The sequence below is a fragment of the Salmo salar genome, chromosome 03, assembly GCF_965601325.2.
Source record: "Salmo salar chromosome 03, fSalSal1, whole genome shotgun sequence".
NCBI classification, from domain to species: domain Eukaryota; kingdom Metazoa; phylum Chordata; class Actinopteri; order Salmoniformes; family Salmonidae; genus Salmo; species Salmo salar.
The window spans coordinates 37136338-37164300 of record NC_138293.1 but is presented as its reverse complement, the minus strand read 5'-3'; the positions used below and the strand labels follow the sequence as shown (position 1 = coordinate 37164300).

The window sequence follows — 27963 nt, the reverse complement described above, 5'->3', positions numbered from 1 at the left end:
TCACTGCGCCGTGGCGTGGAGCTTTTTGCATCAGCAGCAAAAGCCTGTGTATGAACTTTATTGTTCCCAAGCAGAAAAACATTGCACCAACAGGTCGACGTGTCAGGAAATAGTCGGGAGAAGTAAATGGGCTAAAGAAGGAGTTGGGTAACACGAAAAACAACAGTTTTAAAGATTTTTAAAAAATAAACATTTTCAGCGTGAAATTCATATAGCTAGCTAACGTTGGTTGTCACCGCTTTCTTACGATGTTGACCAAATTCGAGACGAAGTCGGCCCGTGTTAAAGGTAAGTTAACGCTGTTAAGTTAGCAGCCTGTGTTAGCTAGCTAATGACGTTGCCCATGTTCATGTAAAATGTTGCTTTCTTTAGTCGTAAATTGACAAGACATATTTATTGATTATATTAGCAATGTCATTGTCACGATCTCTAGATTGTTCATGACTTCGCTAGCTAGCTTCTACCCTCTGATTGCAAGGAAACGTATGCTATCTTCGCTAATGCTAATGCTAACGACACAAAAAAAACATCTCGATTTGTTCAAATTTATGGGCGATTCACGATAAACAGTACCAGTCAAAAGTTTGGACACCTACTCATTCAAGGGTTTTTCTTATTTTTTTTCTAGTTTCTACATTGTTGAATAATAGTGAGGACATCAACTTTAAACAACATGTAATCATGTAGTAACCAAAAAAGTGTTAAATCAAAATATATTTGAGATTCTTCAAAGTAGCCACCCTTTGCCTTGATGACAGCTTTGCACACTCTTGGCATTCTCTCAACCAGCTTCATCTGGAATGCTTTTCCAACAGTCTTGAAGGAGTTCTCACATATGCTTTTCCTTTACTCTGCGGTCCAACTCATCCCAAACCATCTCAACTGGGCTGAGGTCCGGTGATCTAATGCAGCACTCCATCACTCTTCCTTGGTCAAATAGCCCATAAACAGCCTGGAGGTGTGTTGGCTCATTGTCCTGTTGAAAAACAAATGATAGTCCCACTAAGCTCAAACCAGATGGGATGGCGTATCGCTGCAGAATGCTGTGGTAACCATGCTGGTTAAGCGTGCCTTGAATTTAAAAATAATCGCTGACAGTGTCACCAGCAAAGCACCCCCACACCATCACACCAACTCCTCCTCCATGCTTCACGGTGGGAACCACACATCTGGATATCATCTGTTCACCTACTCTGCGTCTCATAGACTTGTCGGTTGAGTCCAAATTTGAGATTTTTGGTTCCATCAGACCAAAGGACAGATTTCCACCAGTCTAATGTCCATTGCTCGTGTTTCTTGGCCCAAGCAAGTCTCTTGTTCTTATAAGAGTCCTTTAGTAGTGGTTTCTTTGCAGCAATTTGACCATGAAAGCCTGATTCACACAGTCTCCTCTGAACAGTTAATGTTGAGATGTGTCTGTTACTTGAAGTCTGTCACGCATTTATTTGGGCTGTAATCTGAGGTGCAGTTAACTCTAATGGTTACCTTGGGTCTTCCATTCCTGTGGCGGTCCTCATGAGAGCCAGTTTCATCATAGGGCTTGATGGTTTATGCGACTGCACTTGAAGAAACGTTCAAAGTTATTGAAATTATCTGGATTGACTGACCTTCATTTCTTAATGTAATGATGCACTGTAATTTCTCTTTGCTCTTTTACCAAATAGGGCTATCTTCTGTATACCACAACCTTGTCACAACACAACTGATAGGCTTAAATGCATGAAGAAGGAAAATAAATTCCACAACACCTGTTAATTGAAATGCATTACAGGTGACTGACTACCTCATGAAGCTGGTTGAGAGAATGCCAAGAGTGCAAAGCTGTCATCAAAGCAAAGGGTGGATACTTTGAAGAATTTCAAATATAAACTCAGCAAAAAAAGAAACGTTACATTTTCAGAACCCTGTCTTTCAAAGATAATTCGTAAAAATCTAAATAACTTCACAGATCTTCATTGTAAAGGGTTTAAACACTGTTTCCCATGCTTGTTCAATGAACCATAAACAATTAATGAACATTCACCTGTGGAACGGTCGTTAAGACACTAACAGCTTACAGACGGTAGGCAATTATGGTCACAGTTATAAAAACGTAGGACACTAAAGACGCCTTTCTACTGACTCTGAAAAACACCAAAAGAAAGATGCCCAGGGTCCCTTAGACCACTGCGCCACCCGGGAGGCCCTGTTGTAAAATTTTTAAAGGTCAAATACACTGCATTTAAAACAGCCAGCAACAATCTAATAAATTCAGAGCTTGTGTAATTATACCTAGGCTGAATATATATGCCTTCCACAACCATAAGAGCCACTAATAATTTAGATTTTCAAATTTATTTTTTTTTGCAATCAGTTCTGTCTATAAAAATCCTTTTTACAAATGTAACTAGAACAATCCATAATGCACATACAGTTTTAGTGAATCAGGCATTATAGAAAATTAACACCTGGCTCATAAACAATCTCTCAAGCACAAGCCCACGTGCTAGTGAGTAGCCAGCTTATATATATGTATGTGTGTGTATATATGTTTTGAACATGGCATCCAATCTCAGAAATCTGACTTCAGTGTGTTCAAGACAACTTATAACTTGGAGGAACATTTTTTTTGAGCGGTCATCCAACTCAGAATTTCAAATCTGAAACTAGGGCATCTTTCTAGAATTCCGACCTGAAGATCACTGACATCGTTTTTTCCAGAGTTCCCAGTTTCTTGAAAGCACCAATAATCATTGATTGTGTACTTGATGACCATGTTGCCATTCATTGGTGTCATAGCTAGTAGACACAGATTGTGTAACTAGCTAGTCTCCCTAGGCAAACTCGTTACCGCCCACAATGTGTCAAGCTTTGCCTAGGGGCGGGTTTACAAGACTAATAAGTCAACTTTCTAAAACCATTTATTTTCCATAGGGCTGAGTTTCCACCCGAAGCGGCCCTGGATCCTTGCTAGTCTTCACAATGGAGTCATCCAGCTGTGGGACTATCGGATGTGCACACTGATTGACAAGTTCGATGAACATGATGGTAAAATGAGTTTTGTAACTAATTTCAACAACAAAAAATGAAAGAATTTGATCCACTTTGATTGGTTATTGATTATGATGTTTGTGTTTTTATTGTAAAGGCCCTGTCAGAGGAATTGATTTCCACAAGCAGCAGCCTCTTTTTGTGTCTGGAGGTGATGACTACAAAATCAAGGTTAGACATTTATATTAGGGATGTGAAAAATGTACAATTTTGCTTAAACTCTTAAACTGCCATTTGAAAAAAAAAAAAAAATCCGTTACAATTATAAGAGGAAAAAAATCATACAATTCCATGTCAATTCACAATGCAGAATAATGGTCCTATTGCATATGTATATACCCTTGAAAGCGCTATGACATGTTTGTTTGTCAGTAAGGGTATACAATGGCTTTTTAACACTAGAACCGCCTGGCCTTTCAGCCTATTAGTACCCGCTAGAGAACATTGCTAACGTTGCCGGGCGTCCCCTTTAGCATCCGCATCACATGCATATCAACCCGCAAGGTTGCGAGGATATTCTTGGAGAAAGTGATATTTGGAAAAAGAGCTGCACCTCTTGAATTGAGATATTTGACAGAAGTTAGTGTCACAGAAAGTGCAGAATATGTTCTTTTTGATACTATATAGAATTCAAAAAGTTTCACATGCATGTGACTGAAGGAGGATTTGATAAAGTGATGCAGGTAGACTGGCTTCGTTCGCTTCCCCTCGCTCATCGACTCAGTCAAAGATATGTTTTGCATTATTCCAAAGGCCTACTGCAACACAGGATATTTTTGTTTCCATTACAGTAAATTTAATTCGTAATAATAGAATTATGGTAAATAAAACAGTCCCGTAAAGCTTATTTTAACAAAGTCAAATGTAAAATAGGATGATATCGACCTGCCAAGCACGTGGTCAAATTATTTGCCATAAACATGAGTGCCAATGCTGATTAAATAGGCATAACGCAAACTCATCGTTACACTTATTGTTCTAAATTAAGTCAACCTCTTGACCCTCCTTGTCATTTAGTTAGGCCTGGCTGGGTACCAACGTCCTACATCACATTGTCTTTGAATAAGTAAATAAATAAAATGCAAACATTTAAGGAAAAGTCGAGGAAGGACGTAATTTTTTGGGGGGCCATTTAAAAAAAAAAAAAAAAAGTGTAATATTTTTTTTTTTTACACCATCTAGGCTGTTCTATTGTTAGGTTGTTCTAGTGTTTAGGCGGTTCTATTTTTAAATGCAGACATAAAACCTTCTCTGTAGATAGTTTCAAAGCGCCACTGAATGGGCATTTTACTTGTCTGTAAAGGAATGCCGCTTCTGAAGCAGGACTAACGTCCATCACTAGGCGACCAGAACTGTCAAACAAATAATCTCAAGCTTCCTGCACACCGCCTGTCTACTTCTTATGGGCAGACCACTCTTTCCTAAATCAAATGAAATGTTATTGGTCACATACACATGGTTAGCAGATGTTAATGCGAGTGTAGCAAAATGCTTTAAAGTTACTTAAATACTGTGACTTACCAAGACGTTTAGTAGAAAGAGAACACCCCTTCCGTTAGGAATCGACTCCTAAGATTCAGTGTTTTTGAAACGGAGGAGACTGATTAGCTGCCGTAATTTCGAGAACACAAACACTTGCATCTTTCATAGCGAGCTAGCAAGCGACCGAGAGCGAGGGGAGGGGCACGATATAGGCAGGTCGGCCACCAGGCAGACGGAGTCAGAACCATAAACTAGGCCTATCTATCGGCAATCAAAAGTATCTCGCAATGGAATACTGTATTTAGCAATTTCTTGGCCTCCAATGTCTCGTAACTTCAGTAAAGTAGAGCCTATCGTCAATGAATAGGCTAGGATATTCTACACACAACATACCGAAGACTGAACACACACTCTCATCATTAGCGAAGAGAAAGCGCAAGCGAGCCAGCTGCACTGTGATTTACATTTTGTGAGGGTGAAAAAAACATTGTTTTCCAATAGGGGTTTTTCTTAACGTTAAGGATCCCAATTTCATTTGAACGTTTAAACATTTACACCCCTAATTCATACAAACCCACCTTCTCCCTCATATTTATTTTAGAAGAGAATAGATCCTAAAACATACTGGAAAACTGTGATGTCACTGCTCTATCAACTGTTTATCTCCCTTTACCAGGTGTGGAACTACAAGCTGCGGCGTTGCCTCTTCACTCTTCTTGGACACCTGGACTACATCCGCACCACCTTCTTCCATCATGTGAGTCCTTTCTTATTTTTTACATACAAAATGGCTAGCCTACATCCATTTTGTTGTCACTTACATTAAGGCCCAACCTTTGAATGTAATGTTTATCCCTTAGTTTCATGTTCTCAATAGTTCTGGAATAGAATGACATATAGCCCTAATGCCTTCTGAAACCCATTCCTTTCCTTTCTCCAGGAGTATCCCTGGATTCTGAGTGCCTCAGATGACCAGACCATCCGCATCTGGAACTGGCAGTCCAGGACATGCGTCTGGTAAGTCTGTGCCTGAGCCAAGAGTTGGTACTTCACTCAAACGCTTGCATGTGTCTGTTTTTCTAATTGTAAATTATGATATCATTTTTTTGTGTTTCTCTCCTGCAGTGTCTTGACAGGGCATAATCACTATGTGATGTGTGCTCAGTTCCACCCATCTGAGGACCTGGTGGTGTCAGCTAGCCTGGACCAGACTGTGCGCGTGTGGGATATCTCTGGTGAGGTCGTGGGGATGGGACTCAGGGTAGCGGGTGGGGGTGAGGTTTGGGGAGGGGGCTGGGTGGTATGGAAAGGAAGCCAGGAACAGGACATGTCCTGAACCCCTTCCTCTCCTCTTTGTAGAGAATTAATCTCTATGGGCTGTTTGCAGAAACACCTCTCTCCTTAGTTGAGATGGACAGGCGAATAGAGAGAGTGAAAAGGATATCGTTTTAGAATAGGGGAAGCGGATGATAAGAGCATCGCTATGAACATAACTAAAGACCTTTCAGTAGTTAAAAGAGCTAAGGTAAGACTTTGTTAGATGGTGTGAGAGAGAGAGAGAATATGAGAGAGGTGTTTCTGTGCTTCTGCATGTTTTAATATCTACTTGTCGTCTGATCTTGTTTGACTGTCCTTCCATCATTCTTTTACTCTTCTCATATACTAACCCATTTAAGGTATCCAAGTTTCCTACCTCATTCTCAACTCACACACACACCACATAATTCTATTCCTGCCACCTTTGGTAGATCAGTGTTGGCATGCATGGCTTCAGTGACTTCTCATAACCAAATAAAATGTTATTTGTCACATGCTTTGTAAACAAAAGGTGCAGACTAACAGTGAAATGCTTACTTACGGGTGCTTCCCAACAATAGAGAAAAATATAGAAAAAAGAATAACACAAGGAATAAAGTAACAATAACTTAGCTATATACACAGGGTACCAGTACCGAGTAGATGTGCGAGGTTATTGAGGTAGATATGTACTGTAGCTCACAATCCTGTGCAGCTGGGAGGTGTGGAATTCCCTTATTTATTCTCACTATTCTGTGCACATGATTGTCCCAGATTACATGATAGCCAGCCACTGTCTCCAGGCTCAGTTGGCCATTACAATTTCACCTCTCAAATACCCTAAGAAAACTATGTTAGGCATCAGTGCCGTGCTACTACTCACTATTAACTGCTTTCATTGATGATAACGCATCACCTCGCAAACTTTGTTATTACCCTTTACTAATAAGTAATACATATGCATGATATAATGGTCTACCTGTGCAGTGCACAATGTCTCCATGGCACAGTCAGTAATACTGTAAGTAGCCATAACATCCCATTTGACTTTATCAATATCATCTTTGCATTTCCTGATCAGTGCTGTAGATTACATTAACTTGTAATTGATAAGCTTGTTGGTCAGTAAGCATGAACACTTGGCATGACTCAAACCTCAAAGCAGCAGAAAGATGTTTAGTTTGTAGCAGTATCTAACCCAAGCATGGACTCTCCAAAATACTACTCACCCCTCCTGACGTTCAACGCCCAATCAGAGCACCTCTTTACAACCCCAACCACCACCTCCACCAGCCCATCAGCCAAGTCCATCCCTTCCCACTTCCACCTGTGTCACCTGTCCCCATGCTCTCCCTGGAAACATCCACACCTGCACATGGGTTCCTAGTGCAGTTCTCCTTCATGAATCCTCTTCTTGATCCTGTTGGCTTATTTGTTCACCACATGATTTCCCTGGGCCAGCGACACTGACACAAACTGTGTTCTCTCCATATTAAGTGTGTGTTCTGACTCGAGTCCTGGACATCATATTTTGTGATTGATTAATTGTGATCCAATGACGGGGAACTGGGATGCTCTTTGTGTGTTGGTGATTAATTAACCCCATCATGGCTGTTTTGATGTGCTGTTAAAAAGAGATGGTAGTTCCTGGACTCGAGTGCGGACCACACTGAGAAAACCGGTTGTGTTGTTGCTTTTCAGTGCCTGTGTGTGTGTTCCAACGGCTACGTTTTTGTGTTAGAGCTCTCAAATCATGCACTGCCTTTCCTCTCACTGATGGTATCTCTGAGTGTATTAACGTGTGTCAATCCGTCTCTTTCTCCCTCCCCTGTATGTGGGTTCCCCTGTGTAACATGTATATGGATTCCCCTTGTGCGTGGTGCTATGTTTGTTGGTTCCAGGTCTGAGGAAGAAGAACCTCTCTCCCAGTGCCGTGGAGACTGAGGTGCGAGGCATCTCTGGCGTCGATTTGTTCGGCGCTTCCGATGCCGTCGTCAAACACGTGCTCGAGGTGAGTCATTGATGTCTGTTGAAAGTAAAGTCAGTGTTTACCCTAGGATGTTTTTCAACAGTGGTGGCAAAGTTAGCGTGGGGGGGGGGGGGGGGGGGCATTGTAGTAGTGGATGTGGTCAATAGTGCGGTTTTAGAGGCCCTCTTGGCCACAGAGACATGTTGCCGTTTTAGAGCAAATTTCCTGCAATTCTACATATTTGCCATGTTTTATGCTTTGTTCTTATGCAATCTAAGTGACTCAAACGTAATAAAATCATTGTGAGCCCCATGCCATGACTTTTTTTTAAATGTTAGATTACAGATAGTTTTTATTTTTATTGTTAGGTCTCAAAGATGATCGTATTAAAACAAATATATAGCTCCATTATCTTTTCTACATAATTTGTCTGGTTTTAGTCATCCATAAAATTAAAGTATTCAAAAGTCAATACATTTGACTTTACTTTTACCACATCATGTTGTTACAGCCTGAATTTAACATGGATTCCATTTAGATTTTTTGTCACTGGCCTACACACAATACCACCAAATGTCAAAGTACAATAATGTTTGTAGATTTTTTTTAAACAAATTAATAAAAAATTAGAAGCTAAATTGTCTTGAATCAATAAGATTTCAACCCCTTTGTTCAGGAGTGAAACAAGTCACGTAATACGTTGCATGGACTCACTAGCCCTGTTTCCGTTGGCTCGAATGTAATTATCAAATTCAAACTGGGCCAGTTTTTGCGTTACACAAACTTTTATGAGAACAGTCAGCCCTCAAATGCTAGCTACCTAACGTTAGCTAGCAAATCGAAGTTGAAACAAGCTATCATATAAAACTTGTCATCTGGTTTGCATGTCTAGCTAGCTTGTAGCCAATGCCACGGCAAGCAAAGTAGGAATGAAGCTAGCCTGTTATGCTAGCGACGATGCTAACCTTTCAGCTAGCTAACAAGCTAAACATCTTTACTAAATGCATAGCTCTGAGTCTGGCTGGCAGTGGCAGGAGTATGGGGTAACGTTAGTTGCAGCATGGTGAGGGTGAATACAATTCTTCATCTTGCTAGCTAGCACCATTAGCGAAGCCAGCAGCACATTCACGGCTACCTAGCAAGATGACATAATTTCTCATTTCTGGAGGCAGTGGAAACCCAATTTGAGCTAGCCCACCAAGGCCAGCCTAATCCGGGTTGATTTTAATGGAAACGTGGCTTCTGTGTGCAATAATAGTGACTTTTGAATGACTACCTCATCTGAGTGAAAAGGAAGCCTGTACATAATCAAACATATTAAAAAACATGTAATGCAGCAAAACAAATTGGAAAAGCAATTAACTTTTTGTCCTAAATATAAAGTGTTATGTTTAGGATAAAATCCAATACATTACTGAGTACCACTCTCCATATTTTCAAGCATTGTCTTTGCTGCATCATGTTATGGGTAGGCTTGTAATTGTTAAGGACTGGGGAGTTTTTCAGGATTAAAAAAAAGAAACAGAATAGAGCTAAGCACAGGCTAAATCCTAGAGGAAAACCTGGTTGTCTGCTTTCTACCTGACACAGAGAGATTAATTCACCTTTCATCAGGCCAATAACCTAAAACACAAGGCCAAAGCTACACACACACACACACTGAATAAAAATGTAAATCCATGTAAAGTGTTGGTTTCATGAACTGAAATAAAAGATCCCAGAAAATATGCACATGAAGGTTATTTCAACAACAAAAAAAATGGCACATTTTTGGTAGGTCCTTGTTAATGTGCTTTTCTCCTTTGCCTGTTTAATCAGCATTATCATTACACAGGTGCACCTTGTGCCGTGGACAATAAAAGGCCACTCTAAAATGTGCAATTTTGTCACATAACACAATGCCACAGATGTCTCAAGTTTTGAGGGAATGTGCAATTGTCATGCTGACTTTAGAAATGTCCACCAGAGCTGTTACAAGATAATTTAATTTTCATTTCTCTACCATAAGCTGCATCCAACGTCATTTTAGAGAATTTGGCATGACGTCCAAACGGCCTCACAACCGCAGACTGAGGAGTATTTCTGTCTGAAATGTAGTCCTTTTTGTGGGGAAAATCTGATTCTGATTGGCTGAGTTGGCTCCCCAGTGGGTGGGCCTGGCTCCCAAGTGGGTAGGTCTATGCCATCCCAGGCCCACCCATGTCTGTGCTCCTGCCCAGTCTTATGAAATCCATAAATTAAGGGCCTAATGAATTTATTTCAATTGACTGATTTCCTTATATGAACTGTAACTCATTAAAATTGTTGCATGTTGCGTTTTATTTTTGTTCAGTGTATCTATCTAGATCTCTATATGTATCATCTATTTTTGTAGTGGCGACAACAATGTAGCTAGGGCGTCTCGCTGCTGCTTAAGGAAATCTAGGGGAAACACTGAAAGTAGTTGTGGTGTGCCTCCGAATGTTCTATATACAAGTATCCTATATGCCCGTCTTTGGAGAAGCAGAGAGGTGTGAGCTGAGCAGATCACTGAAATTAATACATATTTTATTGGTAGGACCTGGAGTTTGTACTGCCCAAGAAAAGCTCTGAGCCATCTGAGGGCCAGTTATGAGCCATGTGAGTTTTCCTCTCCCTGCAGGGTCACGACCGTGGGGTTAACTGGGCCGCCTTCCATCCCAGCATGCCTCTCATCGTCTCAGGGGCTGACGACCGGCAGGTCAAGATCTGGAGGATGAACGGTGGGTGTGTGTAACTGGATGATGTATTGTCTTACTATGTGCAGTGCTTTCAGAAAGTATTCACACCCCTTGACTTTTTTCACATTTTGTTGTTACAGCCTGAATTTAAAATGTATTACATTTTGATTTTGTGTTGCTGGCCTACACACATTACCCTACTCTGTGTGCAATAATAGTGTTTAACATGATTTTTGAATGCCTACCTCATCTCTGTACCCCACACATAGAATTATTTTTTACTTGATTGTCTTACTTTCTCCCACCTCTCCAGAGTCCAAGGCATGGGAGCTGGACACCTGCAGGGGCCACTACAACAACGTGTCCTGTGCTGTCTTCCACCCCCGCCAGGAGCTCATCCTTTCCAACTCCGAGGACAAGAGCATCCGTGTGTGGGACATGTCCAAGAGGACTGGCGTCCAGACCTTCCGCAGGGACCACGACCGCTTCTGGGTGCTGGGAGCTCACCCCAACCTCAACCTATTTGCTGCCGGTAAGTGACTAACGTATAATGATAACAATGAATCAAATTGATATGGAGCTTTTTATTGTGCTCAAAGTAGATTGCATTGTAAGGCAGATGGAGGTGGTATTCTTGACTCACCTCCTATGCAGATGGGCACACATACTGAATATTGCTGCACTTCATTTCACTGTCTTTCAGTGACATTGTTTCATTGAAGACATTTGTTAATTAGAAGTGGAGTGCGTAACCAGGCTGTTTGTCCTCCAGGTCATGACAGTGGTATGCTGGTTTTTAAGCTGGAGCGTGAGCGTCCGGCCTATGCTGTGTACGGAAACATGCTCTACTACGTCAAGGACCGCTTCCTGCGACAGCTCGACTTCAGCAGCAGCAAGGACACTGCCGTCATGCAGCTGCGCAGGTGTGTGTGTGTGCGTGTGCATGCTCATATAACACTGCGAAGTCTGTATTGTCCTTTAACTGAATTCTGAAGGATGAGACTGACTGCTTGCGATTTTCTAAAAGAATGCGAGAGGTCAGCTGGTTTTGTCATGATGTGAATTCTAACCACTGTTCTGTTTTTCTACTAGTGGGTCAAAGTTCCCAGTGTTCAGCATGTCTTACAACCCCGCAGAGAATGCTGTCCTGCTCTGCACTGTGAGTCTCGCTCTTAAAACAAACTTGCATGCACATAATGGGTTATACAGTCATGTCCAAAAATATTGGCACCATTGATTAAGCTGAGCAGAAAAGACGTTACAATAAATAATACAAATACTGAGCTATATTGTGTACTTAAAAAAATGGGAAATCATATATATTTTATACTAAGACCATTAAGAGATTTTGTTTTAACGAGTCTTTATTATTTGTAACCCAGTTTTCATTACCTCACCTTTGCGAGGATAACCGCACTGAGCCTTTTTCGAGAATGTTTTATGGGAATTGGAGACAACATTGGGAGGGATCTTAGATCATTCCTCCATACAGAACCTTTCCAGATCCTTGATATCCTTGGTTTGTGCTTATGGCAGTGTTGTATGTAGTGCCCGAGACCGGTCTCGAGACCACGACTTATCAATTGTGTAGTACAAAAGAGAAATCATGCACAAAGTAGCCTACACAATCACAAAGCACATGAAATATATTAACATGCGCGTCGCACACAGCCTAGTTTCAGCGGAATATCATCTGCAGGTAGCAAGAGTGTGCAGCTCTCAGCTGGCTTTGGCATAGAGCAGCTCACAGAAGAATGACATCGGTAGCCGGTAGAGTTGGAAAGACGTTTCAACTTATGATATCTACCAGTAAATGCTAACTAAGGCAGCAATGGGTATGCAAACCAGGTATTGAAAAAGTTGAGTCTGAATTGTTAGTTAGTAGGCCATGTGTGATGCGCAATTGTCATTATGCCTGTTTGCATCAGGGGCGTAGACTTGGATGGGCCTTGATGTGGTGGTTTAAGCGTTGTTGTGGACTTAGACATCACCTTTTTTTTCTAGAAAAAGTGTTCTTTTAGGGAGTGGAAATCTGATCAATCTATTATAAAAGTAAAAAACACAAGATTTTTCACACAGGGTGCCTTTCCGTATGGGAACGTTTTGTCAAAATGAGAGTATACCCACTTCTACAGACGCCACTGCATAGAGCCGATGGAAAGACAGCAGTCACACACATGATATTAAAGAATAAGCAGTCCATAAACTCGGACATAATAAGCCAGTAGGTCCCAATCATAAGAGTACAAAAACACAACCATTAAGGATTTCCCAATCGAAATGTACAACTATTACATCATGCAAAAAAAACATTTCACATTTAGCACACAAAGTAACCGGTGACCTTAAGTTTACAGTGGAACTGACAGCGTTTTAACTACTTTGCATATATGAAACAGACAATCATAATATCAGTCAAAAATATCAAATTCTCTGTTTCTGCTACAAAACCAACTTTATAAGATGTTTTTAAAATAGGTTATATTTCACTCCTTGTTCCATGACGTACACTAAGGCATTGTTGGCAGAATAGATGGATGCAGTTCAATGCATGATTAATATAATTCACCAATACATGTCTATTAATTGTCAAAACACACGGCCGCTTTCCTACTCGGCGTCAGTATACGTAATTCCCAAACATTGTAAGAATTGATGAAAACTTGAAAATGACCATATCTAAGTTTAATTCTTCCTGGGGGTGTATATGAACAGATGTGGCTAAAATGCTGTCAGTTCCAATTGAAATGCAACAATGTTTCACACACAAGCTATTTTCAAAGAGATGACTAACAACAGAAAGTGTGCTGCAATAAACCCAGTTCCACTCACCAGATGATGATCATTTGAAACTTAACTTCTTGTTTAAAGTTATTCTTGAAAAGGGAGACGCTAACAAATTAGCAACAACATCCTCTTTGATAACACCTACTGCAGCCGCTACAAACCAGCAGAAAACAAACGCTAACTAGCTAGACCGTGGAAAAACTGCTCGCTATTGCGCAGTGACCTGTTGGCCTTCAAGTTTTCATATGTTTTTATAAAAACGGTCCCACTAGTGGCCTCTTGAGTGGCGCAGCGATCTAAGGTACTGCATTGCAGCACTAGAGGTGTCACTAGTGTACCTCATTTGCACATGCAGTTTATAGATTTTCTACTGTATTATTGATTGTATGTTTGTTTATTCCATGTGTAACTCTGTGTTGTATGTGTCGAACTGCTTTGCTTTAGCTTGGCCAGGTCGCAGTTGCAAACGAGAACTTGTTCTCAACTAGCCTACCTGGTTAAATAAAGGTGAAATAAAATAAATAAATAAAACTATAGGCCATGATTGGGATTCCCATAGGCGGCGCATAATTGGCCCAGTGTCGTCCGAGTTAGGGGAGGGTTTGGCAGGGGAGGCTTTACTTGGCTCATCGCGCTCTAGCAACTCCTTGTGGCGGGCTGAGCACCTGCAGGCTGCCACGGTTGTCAGTTGAACGGTGTTTCCTCCGACACATTGGTGCGGTTGGCTTCCAGATTAAGCGGGCGGGTGTTAAGAAGTGCTGTTTGGTGGGTCATGTTTCAGAGGAAGCATGACTCGACCTTCGCCTCCCAAGCCCGTTGGGGAGCTGCAGCGATGAGACAAGATCGAAATTGGGGAGGAAAAAGGGGGTAAAATACAACAACAAAAATAACTGTCCCACTCATTTAAGTCAAAATGTGATTGGTTGAATTCACTGTCACTCTGAAATGTTGCCCTAATACAGTTGAATGGCAGATGCCTTTGTCTCGTTCCTGATGGCCTAGCCAATGGCTGACTTAGCTAGCTAGATTTATCTCCCCAGAGACGGCAAAGAAAAATCCTGATTGGATCTTTTTCTCTCTTCAGTGTTAACCTTTCCAACACAAACTGAAGCGATTTAAATCAGAACATAATATAATTAGCATTATTATTATAATTATTATTTTATAAATCCTAAACTCTTCTCTGAAGGCGTAGAAGGCCAATTGTTCCCCACTGTGTTTGGGTTAGTAATAATTTTTAGTGGCTCTATTTTCTCTCTGCATGCATTTTTTCACTTCTTAATGTCTAAAGAATCCATTTCTGAAATATGAACTCATAAATACGGGACATTTTGAACTCCGTTCTTGACTCGGATTCGATTTGCTCCGGTCTTGGTCTTGAATCGGTCTCGCTTTAGGTGGTCTCGAACACAACACTGGCATATGGACTGCTCTCTTCAATTCAAACCACAGGTTTTCAATGGGGTTAAAGTCTGGAGACTGAGATGTCCACTACAAAATTTAGATTTTGTGGTCAATTTAACAATTTCTTTGTTTATTTTGATGTGTTCTTGGGGTTCTATTTCTAATACTCATTTTGATGAGCTTAACCCATCACCCTCACACCCTATGGGCGGGGAGGCTACCCCACTTAGGCAGAGGTAAAGGACGGTACCCCATGGACCTCCAACCACTTTTCGATGATCTTACAGCGGAGGAAGGAGAAGGGGAGCTCGCCATTGATGAGTTCGAAGGCAAGGAAAATTATGGCATCTTCCCAGAGCAAGAAATGGAGAAAAAGGAAGCCCAGGCTTGAGGCCTTCTTTCTCCCTCAGCAGAGCTTCGGTTCCCGATGACAAATACGGGCTTCTCGATGGTCGCCTATGGTCTCCTAGTGGTCCCAGCATTCGCGGTGGAAGCCAAACGCAAATGGGACAAGCTTTTGTCCAGCAATGCCCAAACCAGGCACTATCTTGGCATGGACAATAAGGGCATGGAGATAGGCTTCGGCAAGCCGCCGGTGGTCGAGCAGTCACTGGCTAACCTCCCAATCCCAGTGCCTCGTTTAAGACCGGCACTGCCCTCCATGGAAAGACTGAGCGCTTCACCACCACCACATTCCTTAAGGTCTGCGACACGTTGAGTACAGGTGTTTAAAGCTGCTACACATAGGAATGCCTTTTTAGAATTTTCACATTATTTGTGTAAATGTCTAATATCTGGTGCTAATAGTGGCATGATAGTGTGTCACCGTATTGCTTACCCGCCAGTATTGGGATTAGTTGTGTTATTTGCCTATTGATTTCTCCCATCAGAGCGGCATCTGTTGTCAAACTGGGAAAGCTGTTCTGACTATCTATAATTCCCTGGTTCTCTCAATTGAATTTTGTGCGAAAACAAGCACTGAATAGCTTTCACACGCGGCAGAGGCAGGCAGACCATTTACCAGTTGCCAACCAAGCACTATCCCCAGATTTAGTGTTTTAACCTCTCTTGGGTATGTGGAATGTGACCGTCCCACCTGCGGAACACACTATTCAACAGCCAGTGAAATAGCAGGGTGCCAAATTCAAAACAATAGTAGGACGTCCTCCAACGTATCAGAGCTCTTGCAGTATGACCTGACATTTTCCATCCAATCGAAGGATCAGAGAATGAATATAGTATTGAAAGCGTAAGCTCTAGCTAGCACTGTTGTGAATAGTTGACTCAGTGTTTTGAACAAATTCATTAATTTGAATATTAAGGAGAAGCAGCAGAGAGCTACCTATATTTCATTGTATTTTTTCTTATTTTACCTTTCATTTACTTAGCTAATGCAGCTAATTTAGCCTACTCAAGAACCTGACTCAGAGGAATGCTATTTACAGTGCATTCAGAAAGTATTCAGACCCCTTGACTTCTTCCACATTTTGTTACGTTACAGCCTTATCCTAAAATTGATTAAATATTTTTTTCCTCTCATCAATCTACATACAATACCCCATAATGATAAAGGAAAAACAGGTTTTTAGAAATGTTTGTAAATAAAAATGTACCTTATTTACATAAGTATTCAGACCCTTTGCTATGAGACTTCAAATTGAGCTCAGGTGCATCCTGTTTCCATTGATCATCCTTGATGTTTCTACAACTTGGAGTCCACCTGTGGTAAATTGATTGGACATGATTTGGAAAGGCACACACCTGTCTATATAAGGTCCCACAGTTGTCAGGGCAAAGACAAAGCCATGAGGTCGATGGAATTGTCCGTAGCGCTCCAAGACAGGATTGTGTCGAGGTACAGATCTGGGGAAGGGTACAAAAAAATGTCTGCAGCATTGAAGATCCACAAGAACACAGTGGCCTCCATCATTCTTAAATGGAAGAAGTTTGGAACCACCAAGAATCTTCCTAGAGCTGGCTGCCTGGCCAAACTGAGCAATCAAGGGAGAAGGGCCTTGGTCAGGGAGGTGACCAAGAACCCGATGGTCACTCTGACAGAGCTCCTGAGTTCCTCTGTGGAGATGAGAAAACCATCCAGAAGGACAACCATCTCTACAGCACCCCACCTATCAGGCCTTTGGCCACTCTACCATAGATGGAATCCACTCCTCAGTAAAAGGCACATGACAGCCTGCTTGGAATTAGCCAAAAGGCACTTAAAGTCTCTGACTATGAGAAACAAGATTCTCTGGTCTGATGAAACCAAGATTGAACTCTTTGGCCTGAATGCCAAGCGTCACGTCTGGAGGAAACCTTGCACCATCCCTACGGTGAAGCGCGGTGTCAGCATCATGCTGTGGGGATGTTTTTCAGTGGCAGGGACTGGGACACTAGTTGGGATTAAGGGAAAGATGAACGTAGCAAAGTACAGCGACATCCTTGATGAAAACCTTCTCCAGAGCACTCAGGACCTCAGACTGAGGTGAAGGTTCACCATCCATCAGGACAACGACCCTAAGCACACAGCCAAGATAACGCAGGGAGTGGCTTCGGGACAAGTTTCTGAATGTCCTTGAGTGGCCCAGCCAGACCCCGGACTTGAAATCTGAAAATAGCTGTGCAGCGACACTCCCCATCCAATCTGACAGAGCTTTATGATAGTCCTATCATAAAATCTTTAAGACAAGTTGAAGTTATGAACAGTAGCTTATTTCCCAAGTATTCTAGCTTAAGGAGTTTAAAAAAAGAACAACAATAAGTCTATAGCCTAGGCATAGGCTATATTCTCAATCACAGCTTTATGAGACAGATAACAAACAATATTATTAATTTACTATTATTTTATGAAGCAAATAAAGCTATTATTATCCAGTTCGAAAGATGACTGTTTCTATCCAGCCCATGATGTATAATCTAAGACCGTTCCTTATCAGACTGTCACTGCTCCATCATTTGCACACCACACACACACACACACACACACACCTGTTCCATGCTGAAGCCACTCCACCAGAAAGGATATTAGAAAAGATTTGCCAGCATTTAGCCTCTGCCCAGGCTTTCAACAACATTTCGTAATGATTCGTCCAGTCGTAGCATTCGATTTGCTATAGCCCAACGGTCATTTTAGATAGCTTTTTTATTGTAGTATTTTACACCAAAAATTGTTAGGGGTCTGGCCAATAAGGGGCAATACTAGGGCTGTTACAGTGACCATATTACCGCCACTGATGAGGTGTGTACAGCCTGTGCAAAAAACAAAGCAGACCTCATATCTTTCATGCAACTTTTTTTCAAATCATTAGTTGCATCATGCAGCCTTAGAATGTATAAAAACTCTAAACATATAGTTTGTATCGCAACTAAAGTTACATTAATAACTCTAAATTAAGCATATTGGAGTACCTGTTTCGTTGTTAACCGTTTAACACAGAATAACCGCATGTGCGCACTTCCTCAAATCATTTGAAGAAAATATCCTTTCTGTTTTATTCAGCTAAGTTCGATTTGTATTCTTCATATTATAAAATAATGCCAATGAACTAGTGTAGCCCACAGCCAAATGGCATAGCCAGGCCACGGCCTAAGGACGACTGAGTATGCTATTCTGTTCTTCTGAAACAGACAACAATTTCTTCATGTCACGTTTCTTTAGACCTGTCTAAAATAAATCATGGATTTATTGTGATGGTGTTGTCTATATTACATGGATTTATTAGACTTTTTAAAACAGAGATGTTTCAAAGGTCTGCGTCAATGGCTTGTAGGCTATGCGTGGAAGCCAGGAGATGCTAAATGTGTTTGTTTGTTAGTTAATGGTCAATTACTGTGAGACTGGCAGTTATTTGCTTGACAATCACTGGCTGACAAAATGTCATGACTGCCACAGCCCTAGGCTTTACTATCATATAGCACAATGTTTTATGGGTACGTAATCATGATAGGACAAAGGTTGACCTCACCCAACCCTACATTCAACAAATGTAAACGCCACTTGGCTTAGAACTGGTTCTATGGTCAGATGAGCCCTTTGGTCACACACACGCTAAAGTATTATTTATTTGATTAGTCTTTTTTGCTCATCTTTATCAAGGTTGCCAATAATTTTGGACCTGACTGTACTTCCACATACAGTGCCTTCAAGTGTTCACACCCCTTGACCTTTTACACAATTTGTTGTATTACAGCCTGAATTTAAAGTGGATAAAATTTTGTTTAGTCATTGGCCTACACACAATGCCCCATAATGTCAATGAAATTATTATTATTTTCTAAAAGAATTAATTACAAATGAAAAGCTGCGTTCCACCAGACACTGAGAGATGAATTCACCTTTCAGCAGGACAATAACCTAAAACACAAGGCCAAATCTACACCGGAGATGCTTACCAAGAACACCGTGAATGTTCTTGAGTTGCCGAGTTACAGTTTTGATTTAAATCTGCTTAAAAATCTATGGGAAGACCTGAAAATGGTTGTCTAGCAATGATCAACAACCAATTTGACAGAGCTTGAAGAATTTTGTAAAGGATAATGGGCAAATGTTGCACAATCCAGGTGTGGAAAGCTCTTTGAGACTTACCCAGAAAGACTCACAGCTGTAATCGCTGCCAAAGGTGATGTATTGACTCACGGGGTTGAATACTTATCTAATCATAATATTTGTTTTTCATAAATTATAACATTTGTAAAAAATATTTTTTCCACTTTGCAATTATTTGGTGAATTTTTGACAAAAAAATGACACTTAAATCCATTTAATCCCAGTTTGTAACACAACAAAATGTGGAAAAAGTCAAGGGATGTGAATACTTTCTGAAGGTACTGTACATACTCATCATTTAGACACTTTCTTTAGTTGTTGAAAATGTATTGACGTGCCTCTTCTATTGCAGAGGGCAACTAACCTGGAGAACAGCACCTATGACTTGTACTCCATCCCCAAAGAGAGTGACTCTCAGAATCCAGATGGTAAAACTACACTTATTCTCTCTTATAACGAGACGGAATCTGTGAAATGTGAATGGAATTCCAATTTCATATCTTTCTTTTTAGATGATTAAAAACCCCACTAACCCCATGTTAATTTTTTCTCCCCCTCCTGCAGCTCCTGAGGGGAAGAGGTCCTCTGGTCTGACCTCAGTCTGGGTCGCCAGGAACAGGTTCGCTGTTCTGGACCGCATGCACTCGGTAAGTGTGTGTGTGTGCATGATTAAATAGCATGTATTCTCTGGACCAATGGCTGTAGTTATTTTAAATATTAGTTAAAGTACAGTTAAGAGGTCAGAGGATGACTATAGTAATGATGGTGAACCCTGCTCTCCCTCCAGCTGCTGATCAAGAACCTAAAGAATGAGATTGTGAAGAAGGTACAAGTACCTAGCTGTGAGGAGATCTTCTATGCCGGGACGGGCTCCCTGCTGCTGCGCGACGCAGACGGAGTCACCCTCTTTGACGTGCAGCAGAAACGCTCGCTGGCCACCGTGAAGATCGCCAAGGTCAAGTATGTGGTCTGGAGCGCCGACACCAGCCACGTGGCCCTGCTGGCTAAACACGGTATGTACTGAACACACCCTAAACCCACATCTTATTAGTCTTTTCATCTCTGTTTTGCTGCCAAGATTTTCTCCCTACTAGTTGTTTTTCCCAATCTTTCACAGATTCTCTCTACCTGTTGTCAACAGCCTATCCCAAATGTACACCCTATCTAGCTGTTCACTCGCTTTCTAGTACCCCCAGATGTTAGCCTTCCTTTACCTGTTAATAAACCTGATTGTCTGCTTGCCCCGGCAGCCATTATGATCTGCAACAGGAAGCTGGAGAGTCTGTGCAGCATCCATGAGAACATCCGTGTGAAGAGTGGAGCCTGGGATGAGAGTGGAGTCTTCATCTACACCACCTCCAACCACATCAAATACGCCCTCACCTCAGGGTAAAGACACACCACTACCGCACAAGACACCGCTCTAGTCACGAGTTTGAGAGAGGAGAGCAGTATCCAACTTTTCGAATCACACTCCACTCCTCTTTCTGTAGTGATCATGGTATCATCCGGACTCTGGATCTGCCCATCTACGTGACCCGGGTCAGAGGCAACAGTGTCTATTGTCTTGACCGTGAGTGCAGGCCCCGCGTGCTGAACATTGACCCCACGGAGTACCGCTTCAAACTGGCCCTGGTCAACCGCAAATATGAGGAGGTGAGGAGGAGGTCATTTGATGCTCCTTCTCTCTTTTCCCTTTCTGGAGTTACTTTTTGACTGACTTTGTTTGACCCATGACCTCCTACAGGTGCTGCACATGGTGCGTAACGCCAAGCTGGTTGGCCAGTCCATCATCGCCTACCTGCAGAAGAAGGGCTATCCGGAGGTGGCCCTGCACTTCGTCAAGGATGAAAAGACCCGCTTCAGTTTGGCTTTGGAGTGTGGAAACATTGAGGTGAGTTTGAGAACCCAGGTTTCATTCAACATCTCTGAGAGACCGTCTGTGTGAAACACTGTGTGGTGTAATTTGCCCTCCGATCCTGTAGGTGGCGTTGGAGGCCGCCAAGGCTCTGGATGAGAGGGGCTGCTGGGAGCGGCTGGGCGAGGCGGCGCTGCTGCAGGGTCACCACCAGGTCGTGGAGATGTGCTACCAGAGGACCAAAAACTTCGACAAGCTCACCTTCCTCTACCTCATCACCGGCAACCTGGCCAAGCTCCGCAAGATGATGAAGATAGGTTAGACAGATAGTGTTTTTTTCCCAGACCAATAGTGCCTGTGTTTGTCAGAGTTGTTTGACTGACAAGTGTTTGATCACTGTGTTGCAGCTGAGATCAGAAAGGACATGAGTGGACACTACCAGGGTGCTCTGTATCTGGGGGATGTCAGCGAGAGAGTCCGCATCCTGAAGAACTGTGGCCAGAGTGAGTCTTCTTAAATGAACACACACCTCTTACTCTCTCTTTCCAACTCCCTCAATATTTCTGACATGAGACTCTTGTTTGTGATGCTTTTGGTCTAAACTGCTTGTCTGTTAACTCTGTGGCTGTCTTCCATTTGTAGAGTCACTGGCATATCTGACTGCTGCCACCCACGGGATGGACGAAGAAGCGGAAGCCCTGAAAGAGACCTTTGACCCAGAAAAGGACACTGTCCCTGAGGTGGACCCCAATGCCCAGCTGCTGCAGCCACCACCTCCCATCAACCCCCTGGATACCAACTGGCCCCTGCTCACTGTGTCCAAGGGCTTCTTCGAGGGAGCCATTGCAGCCAAGGGTGAGTCCCCTGCCCGGACAGCACATTTTGTTAGCCATTTGGGACTAGCCTGGGGTAGTGTATTGTGTTGTGTCAGCATATTTGTTGTGTAGAGTTGTTACATTAGTTTTTGTTGTGTGTGTTGCAGGGAAGGCTGGTCAGATGGCTGCAGACATGGATGTTGATGCTCCAGGAGGAGAGGGCTGGGGAGAGGACGCAGAGCTTCAGCTGGACGAGGGTGAGTCCTCAAAAAATCCTTAAATGAGGTGACAAGACTTAAGATTGGCACTGTCTTACCCCATCTCTTTCTATGTTCCTCTCATTTATCTCCTCTCTCTTTATTTATTTGTATAATTTTTTTAGGGGGTAGATCAGCTTTAATATTGCAGATATATTGTAGCTTCCATCAATGTAGTTTTCTGCATCACTTCCAATCCCCCATATATTTTTTTGCAAATATACAGTACCAGTCAAAAGTTTGGACACTCATTCAAGGGTTTTTCTTTATTTTGTCTATTTTCTACATTGTAGAATAATTGTGAAGACATCAAAACTATGAAATAACACATATGGAATCATGTAGTAACCAAAAAAGTGTTAAACAAATCAAAATATATGTTATATTTTAGATTCTTCAAAGAAGCCACCCTTGCCTTGAGGACACTTTTTTTGGTTACTACATGATTCTATGTGTTATTTCATAGTTTTGATGTCTATTATTCACAATGTAGAAAATAGTCAAAATAAAGAAAAACCCTTGAATGAGTAGGTGTTCTAAAACTTTGTACCAGTAGTGTACGTTTTACGGACACAGTATGTTTTACATTAGTTATCTTGTTATTAGTTGTCATTGTTTCCAATCTTAACCTCTTACATCTAGACGTTCCGCTAGCGGAACACCTGCTCCATATCCAATGATAGGCGTGGCGCGAATTACAAATTCCTCAAAAATACAAAAACTTCAATTTTTCAAACATATGACTATTTCACAGCATTTTAAAGACAAGACTCTCCTTTATCTAACCACACTGTCCGATTTCAAAAAGGCTTTACAGCGAAAGCAAAACATTAGATTATGTCAGCAGAGTACCAAGCCAGAAATAATCAGACACCCATTTTTCAAGCTAGCATATAATGTCACAAAAACCCAGAAGACAGCTAAATGCAGCACTAACCTTTGATGATCTTCATCAGATGACACACCTAGGACATTATGTTATACAATACATGCATGTTTTGTTCAATCAAGTTCATATTTATATCAAAAAACAGCTTTTTACATTAGCATGTGACGTTCAGAACTAGCATACCCCCCGCAAACTTCCGGGGAATTTGCTAACAATTTACTAAATTACTCACGATAAACGTTCACAAAAAGCATAACAATTATTTTAAGAATTATAGATACAGAACTCCTCTATGCACTCGATATGTCCGATTTTAAAATGGCTTTTTTGTGAAAGCACATTTTGCAATATTCTAAGTACATAGCCCAGCCATCACGGGCTAGCTATTTAGACACCCGGCAAGTTTAGCCTTCACCAATATCAGATTTACTATTATAAAAGTTTGATTACCTTTTGTTGTCTTCGTCAGAATGCACTCCCAGGACTGCTACTTCAATAACAAATGTTGGTTTGGTCCAAAATAATCCATCGTTATATCCGAATAGCGGCGTTTTGTTCGTGCGTCCCAGACACTATCCGAAATGGTAAATCAGGGTCGCGCGCATGGCGCAATTCGTGACAAAAAAATTCGAAATATTCCATTACCGTACTTCGAAGCATGTCAACCGCTGTTTAAAATAAATTTTTATGCAATTTATCTAGTAAAAAAGCGATAATATTCCGACCGGGAATCTCCTTTTCGGCAAACAGAGGAAAAATCACAAAGACGGGGGCGGCCAGGGCACGCGCCTAATGCCCACAGTCCCTTGATCGGCCACTTGAGAAAGGCGATAATGTGTTTCAGCCTGGGGCTGGGATGACGACATTCTGTTTTTTCCCGGGCTCTGAGCGCCCATGGAAGACGTAGGAAGTGTCACGTTAGAGCAGAGATCCTTTGTAAAAGATAGAGATGGCAAAGAAGTTCAAGAAATGGTCAGACAGGCCACTTCCTGTAAAGGAATCTCTCAGGTTTTGACCTGCCATTTGAGTTCTGTTATACAGACACCATTCAAACTGTTTTAGAAACTTTAGGGTGTTTTCTATCCAAAGCCAATAATTATATGGATATTCTAGTTACTGGGCAGGAGTAGTAACCAGATTAAATCAGGTACGTTTTTTATCCAGCCGTGAAAATACTGCCCCCTAGCCATAACAGGTTAAGCTCCATTCAACCTCTCCCATCTATCTCTTAACCTCTATGGGCTAGGTGGGACGCAGGCGTCCCACCCGTGGTGCACTCCATCAACAGCAGGTGCATTTCAAGAGCGGCAAATTTGAATCCAAATAAATGTCAAAATTCACAATTTTTCAAACATACAACTATTTTACACCCTTTGAAAGATAAACATCTCCTTAATCTAACCACGTTTTACGATTTCAAAAAGGTTTTACGGCGAAAGCATAAATTTAGAGTATGTTAGGACAGTACATTTACAAGAGTTGTGTGTAATGTTTTGTCAATTCAAAGACAGGGTCACCAAAACCATAAAACCAGCTAAAATGATGCACTAACCTTTTACAATCTCCATCAGATGACACTCCTAGGACATTATGTTAGACAATGCATGCATTTTAGTTCTATCAAGTTCATATTTATATCCAAAAACAGCGTTTTACTATGGCATTGATGTTGAGGAAATCGTTTCCCTCCAATAACCGGCAGTCAAGTCAGCATCACAAATTAAATAATTAAAATTAGAAAACATTGGTAAAATATTATATTGTCATTTAAAGAATTATAGATTTACATCTCTTGAACGCAATCAACTTGCCAGATTTAAAAATAACCTTACTGGGAAATCACACTTTGCAATAATCTGAGCACTGCGCCCAGAAAAATACGCGTTGCGATACAGACTAGTCGTCATGTTGGGGAGATCTAAAATCGAAAATACTATGTAAATAATCCATTACCTTTGATTCTCTTCATCAGATGTCACTTCCAGGTATCACAGGTCCATAACGAATGTAGTTTTGTTCAAAAAAGCTCATCATTTATGTCCAAAAATCTCTGTCTTGTTAGCACATGATCTAAGCCCGCCGGACTTCACTTCATGAACGAGGGGAAAAAATATATTTACGTTCGTTCAAACATGTCAAACGTTGTATAGCATAAATCATTAGGGCCTTTTTTAACCAGAACATGAATAATATTCAAGGTGGACGAATGCATACTCTTTTATAACGTATTGGAACGAGGGTACCCAACATGAACTCGCGCGCCAGGTGTCTAATGGGCCATCATCGTTCCATGGCTCTTGTTCGGTCAGATCTCCCTCCAGAAGACTCAAAACACTTTGTAAAGGCTGGTGACATCTAGTGGAAGCAATAGGAAGTGCCAAAATATTCCTCAGCCCCTGTGTTTTTCAATGGCATAGGTTTAAAGGTAATACAACACATCAGGTATCCACTTCCTGTCAGAAAATGTCTCAGGGTTTTGCCTGCCAAATGAGTTCTGTTATACTCACAGACACCATTCAAATAGTTTTAGAAACTTTAGAGTGTTTTCTATCCATATATAATAAGTATATGCATATTCTAGTTACTGGGTAGGATTAGTAACCAGATTAAATCGGGTACATTTTTTTTATCCAGCCGTGCAAATACTGCCCCCTAGCCCTAACAGGTTAACACCATCCATATTGGATTTCTATTTGACATCTCTCTCTTTCCATCAGATGGTTTCATGGATGCCCAGGATGGATTAGGGGAGGAAGGAGGTGCCACGAAGGAGGAGGGAGGAGGCTGGGAGGTAGAGGAGGATCTGGACCTGCCTCCAGAGCTGGTGAGATGATTCTCTTCTTTAACATGAAATCTCCACTCTTTGGTTTAGCAGGACTCATAGCATGACTGATGACTAGTCAGTCTGAGAATGTTGTCTCTTCTCTCTCCCACTAGGAGTTGCCAGCTGGTGCCGGAGTAGGGGCTGAAGATGGTTTCTTTGTCCCTCCTACCAAGGGCATGAGCCCCACTCAGCTGTGGTGCAACAACTCCCAGCTCCCTGTGGACCACGTCCTGGCTGGTTCCTTTGAGACCGCCATGAGGGTAAGCTCTCTCTCTCTCTCACACACACACACACACACACATGCCTTTTATACAGGTTTATACTTTATACTAGTCTTTTTCTCTACTTTTCAGTTGCTCCATGATCAGGTTGGGGTGGTGCAGTTCGGGCCCTATAAGCAGCTGTTCATGCAGACTCTATCCCGCGGGAGAACATGCTACCTCGGCCTGCCATCTCTGCCCTGCCTGCGTGGCAACCCGCAGAGGAACTGGAAGGACTGTGGGGCCAAGCAGGGGCTGCCCGCTGTGGGTCTTCGTCTCTCAGATCTCATTGCCCGCCTGCAGCAGTGCTACCAGCTCACCACTGCCGGCCGCTTCGAGGAGGCCGTTGAACGCTTCCGCACCATCCTGCTGTCTGTGCCACTGCTGGTGGTCGACAACAAGCAGGAGATCGCAGAGGTACGTAGACTTGTTTAGACTAAGGTCAATCAAGTGTGGGCCTGATGGTATTTAGTGGTGATAACCTGATTGAGGTCACTGTCTCTTTTAGGCTCAGCAGCTGATCACAATCTGCAGAGAATACATTGTTGGCCTCACCATGGAAACGGAAAGGAAAAAGTTGCCTAAAGACACATTGGACCAGCAGAAGAGGCTGTGTGAGGTATTCTCATTGTGTTTCTTATCTACTTCCCAACTGAACCATTAGTCTGCAATCTCCCTATTCATTGAGGAGCTCACTACCATTGATCCTTTTTTTAAAGATTGTGTGTTTTGTTTTTCCCAGATGGCAGCTTACTTCACCCACTGCAGTCTCCAGCCAGTCCACATGGTCCTTGTCTTACGTACAGCACTAAATCTATTCTTTAAACTGAAGAACTTCAAGACAGCTGCCAGTTTTGCCCGTCGTCTGCTTGAACTAGGACCCAAACCAGAGGTGGCACAGCAGGTAACAAAGTGTGTGTGTGTGTGCTATGTCCCTTTATACACATGAAATGATTTCTATATATTCACTGTCTCTTACCTTCTCCATCTCTGTATTAAAGACACGCAAGATCTTGGCAGCATGCGAGAAGACGCTGACAGATGCCCACCAGCTGAACTACGACCCCCACAATCCATTTGACCTGTGCGCTGCCTCGTACACACCCCTGTACCGTGGACGCCCAGTGGAGAAGTGCCCCCTCTCTGGGGCCTGCTATTGCCCCCCCTACAAGGGCCAGGTCTGCAGGGTCACACAGGTCAGTCAAGAGAACTGCCCTATTGTGTTGTCATGTACAGAATGCCCCTCTATTTAGAAGTGTCCCGCTTTGATATGAAGTTGTATTAATTGCTTTGTAACTGAGTGTTAAAACATATTTTAGATGTCCTCCCCCGTCAGTGATATCGCTGACCGTTAACCTTCTTGTTTCCAAGGTGACTGAGATCGGAAAGGATGTGATTGGTCTGCGTGTCAGCCCTCTGCAGTTTCGTTAGAGGATGTGAAAAGGACCAGGAATGGGGAAGAACAACATTGATCCATTCAGCGAAACACATCCACACTTTATTCTATATACACCATTTCTTTCTTGGATTAGATAGAAGAAAACATGATTAATGAGAGAGAAGGGTTGGTAGGGTGACATACGATTTATTGGTGAGCAAATGTTATTTTGATGTTAAGCCTTTTTATGTTTGACTGTGACTGCCTGCTTTACCTTTCCTGTGATGCTGTACTTGTGAGTGTTATATCATCTCTGCTCCAACGTTTGAGAATTGTTGTTTTATTAGAACCCTACTAGACAAACCTGTCTGTCTCTTTCTGACCTGTAAGCCCCATAAAATGAATAATACAAAATGAGAATCACTGCTTTGTGTAACTTGTTAAATAAAATAAAAGCTCTACTACTAATTTA

The 27963-nt window shown here is 42.0% G+C and overlaps 1 protein-coding gene across 1 annotated transcript; it reads left to right on the top strand.

Moving 5' to 3' along the window:
• Nucleotides 1-17: 17 nt before the first annotated feature.
• On the top strand, nt 18-27963 carry LOC106600386 (coatomer subunit alpha). The gene is made up of 28 exons (XM_014191692.3): nt 18-288; nt 2914-3027; nt 3128-3201; nt 5189-5269; nt 5453-5529; nt 5638-5747; nt 7710-7819; nt 10419-10518; nt 10790-11008; nt 11249-11399; nt 11569-11635; nt 19563-19638; nt 19775-19857; nt 19998-20223; nt 20461-20599; nt 20704-20866; nt 20958-21104; nt 21196-21385; nt 21476-21571; nt 21711-21923; nt 22051-22140; nt 25747-25853; nt 25967-26113; nt 26207-26530; nt 26622-26732; nt 26856-27017; nt 27115-27309; nt 27485-27963. Exons 1-28 carry the CDS (start codon nt 249-251, stop codon nt 27542-27544), a joined length of 3672 nt encoding a protein of 1223 aa, XP_014047167.2. The 5' UTR covers nt 18-248; the 3' UTR covers nt 27545-27963.

Bases quoted from the DNA above. Each gene is read 5' to 3' on its own strand.
- LOC106600386 (XM_014191692.3), top strand. From the start codon at position 249: ATGTTGACCAAATTCGAGACGAAGTCGGCCCGTGTTAAAG. The intron at 5,270-5,452 runs GTGAGTCCTTTC...TCCTTTCTCCAG, and splicing joins GCACCACCTTCTTCCATCAT to GAGTATCCCTGGATTCTGAG. The intron at 21,924-22,050 runs GTGAGTCCCCTG...TGTGTGTTGCAG, and splicing joins GGGAGCCATTGCAGCCAAGG to GGAAGGCTGGTCAGATGGCT.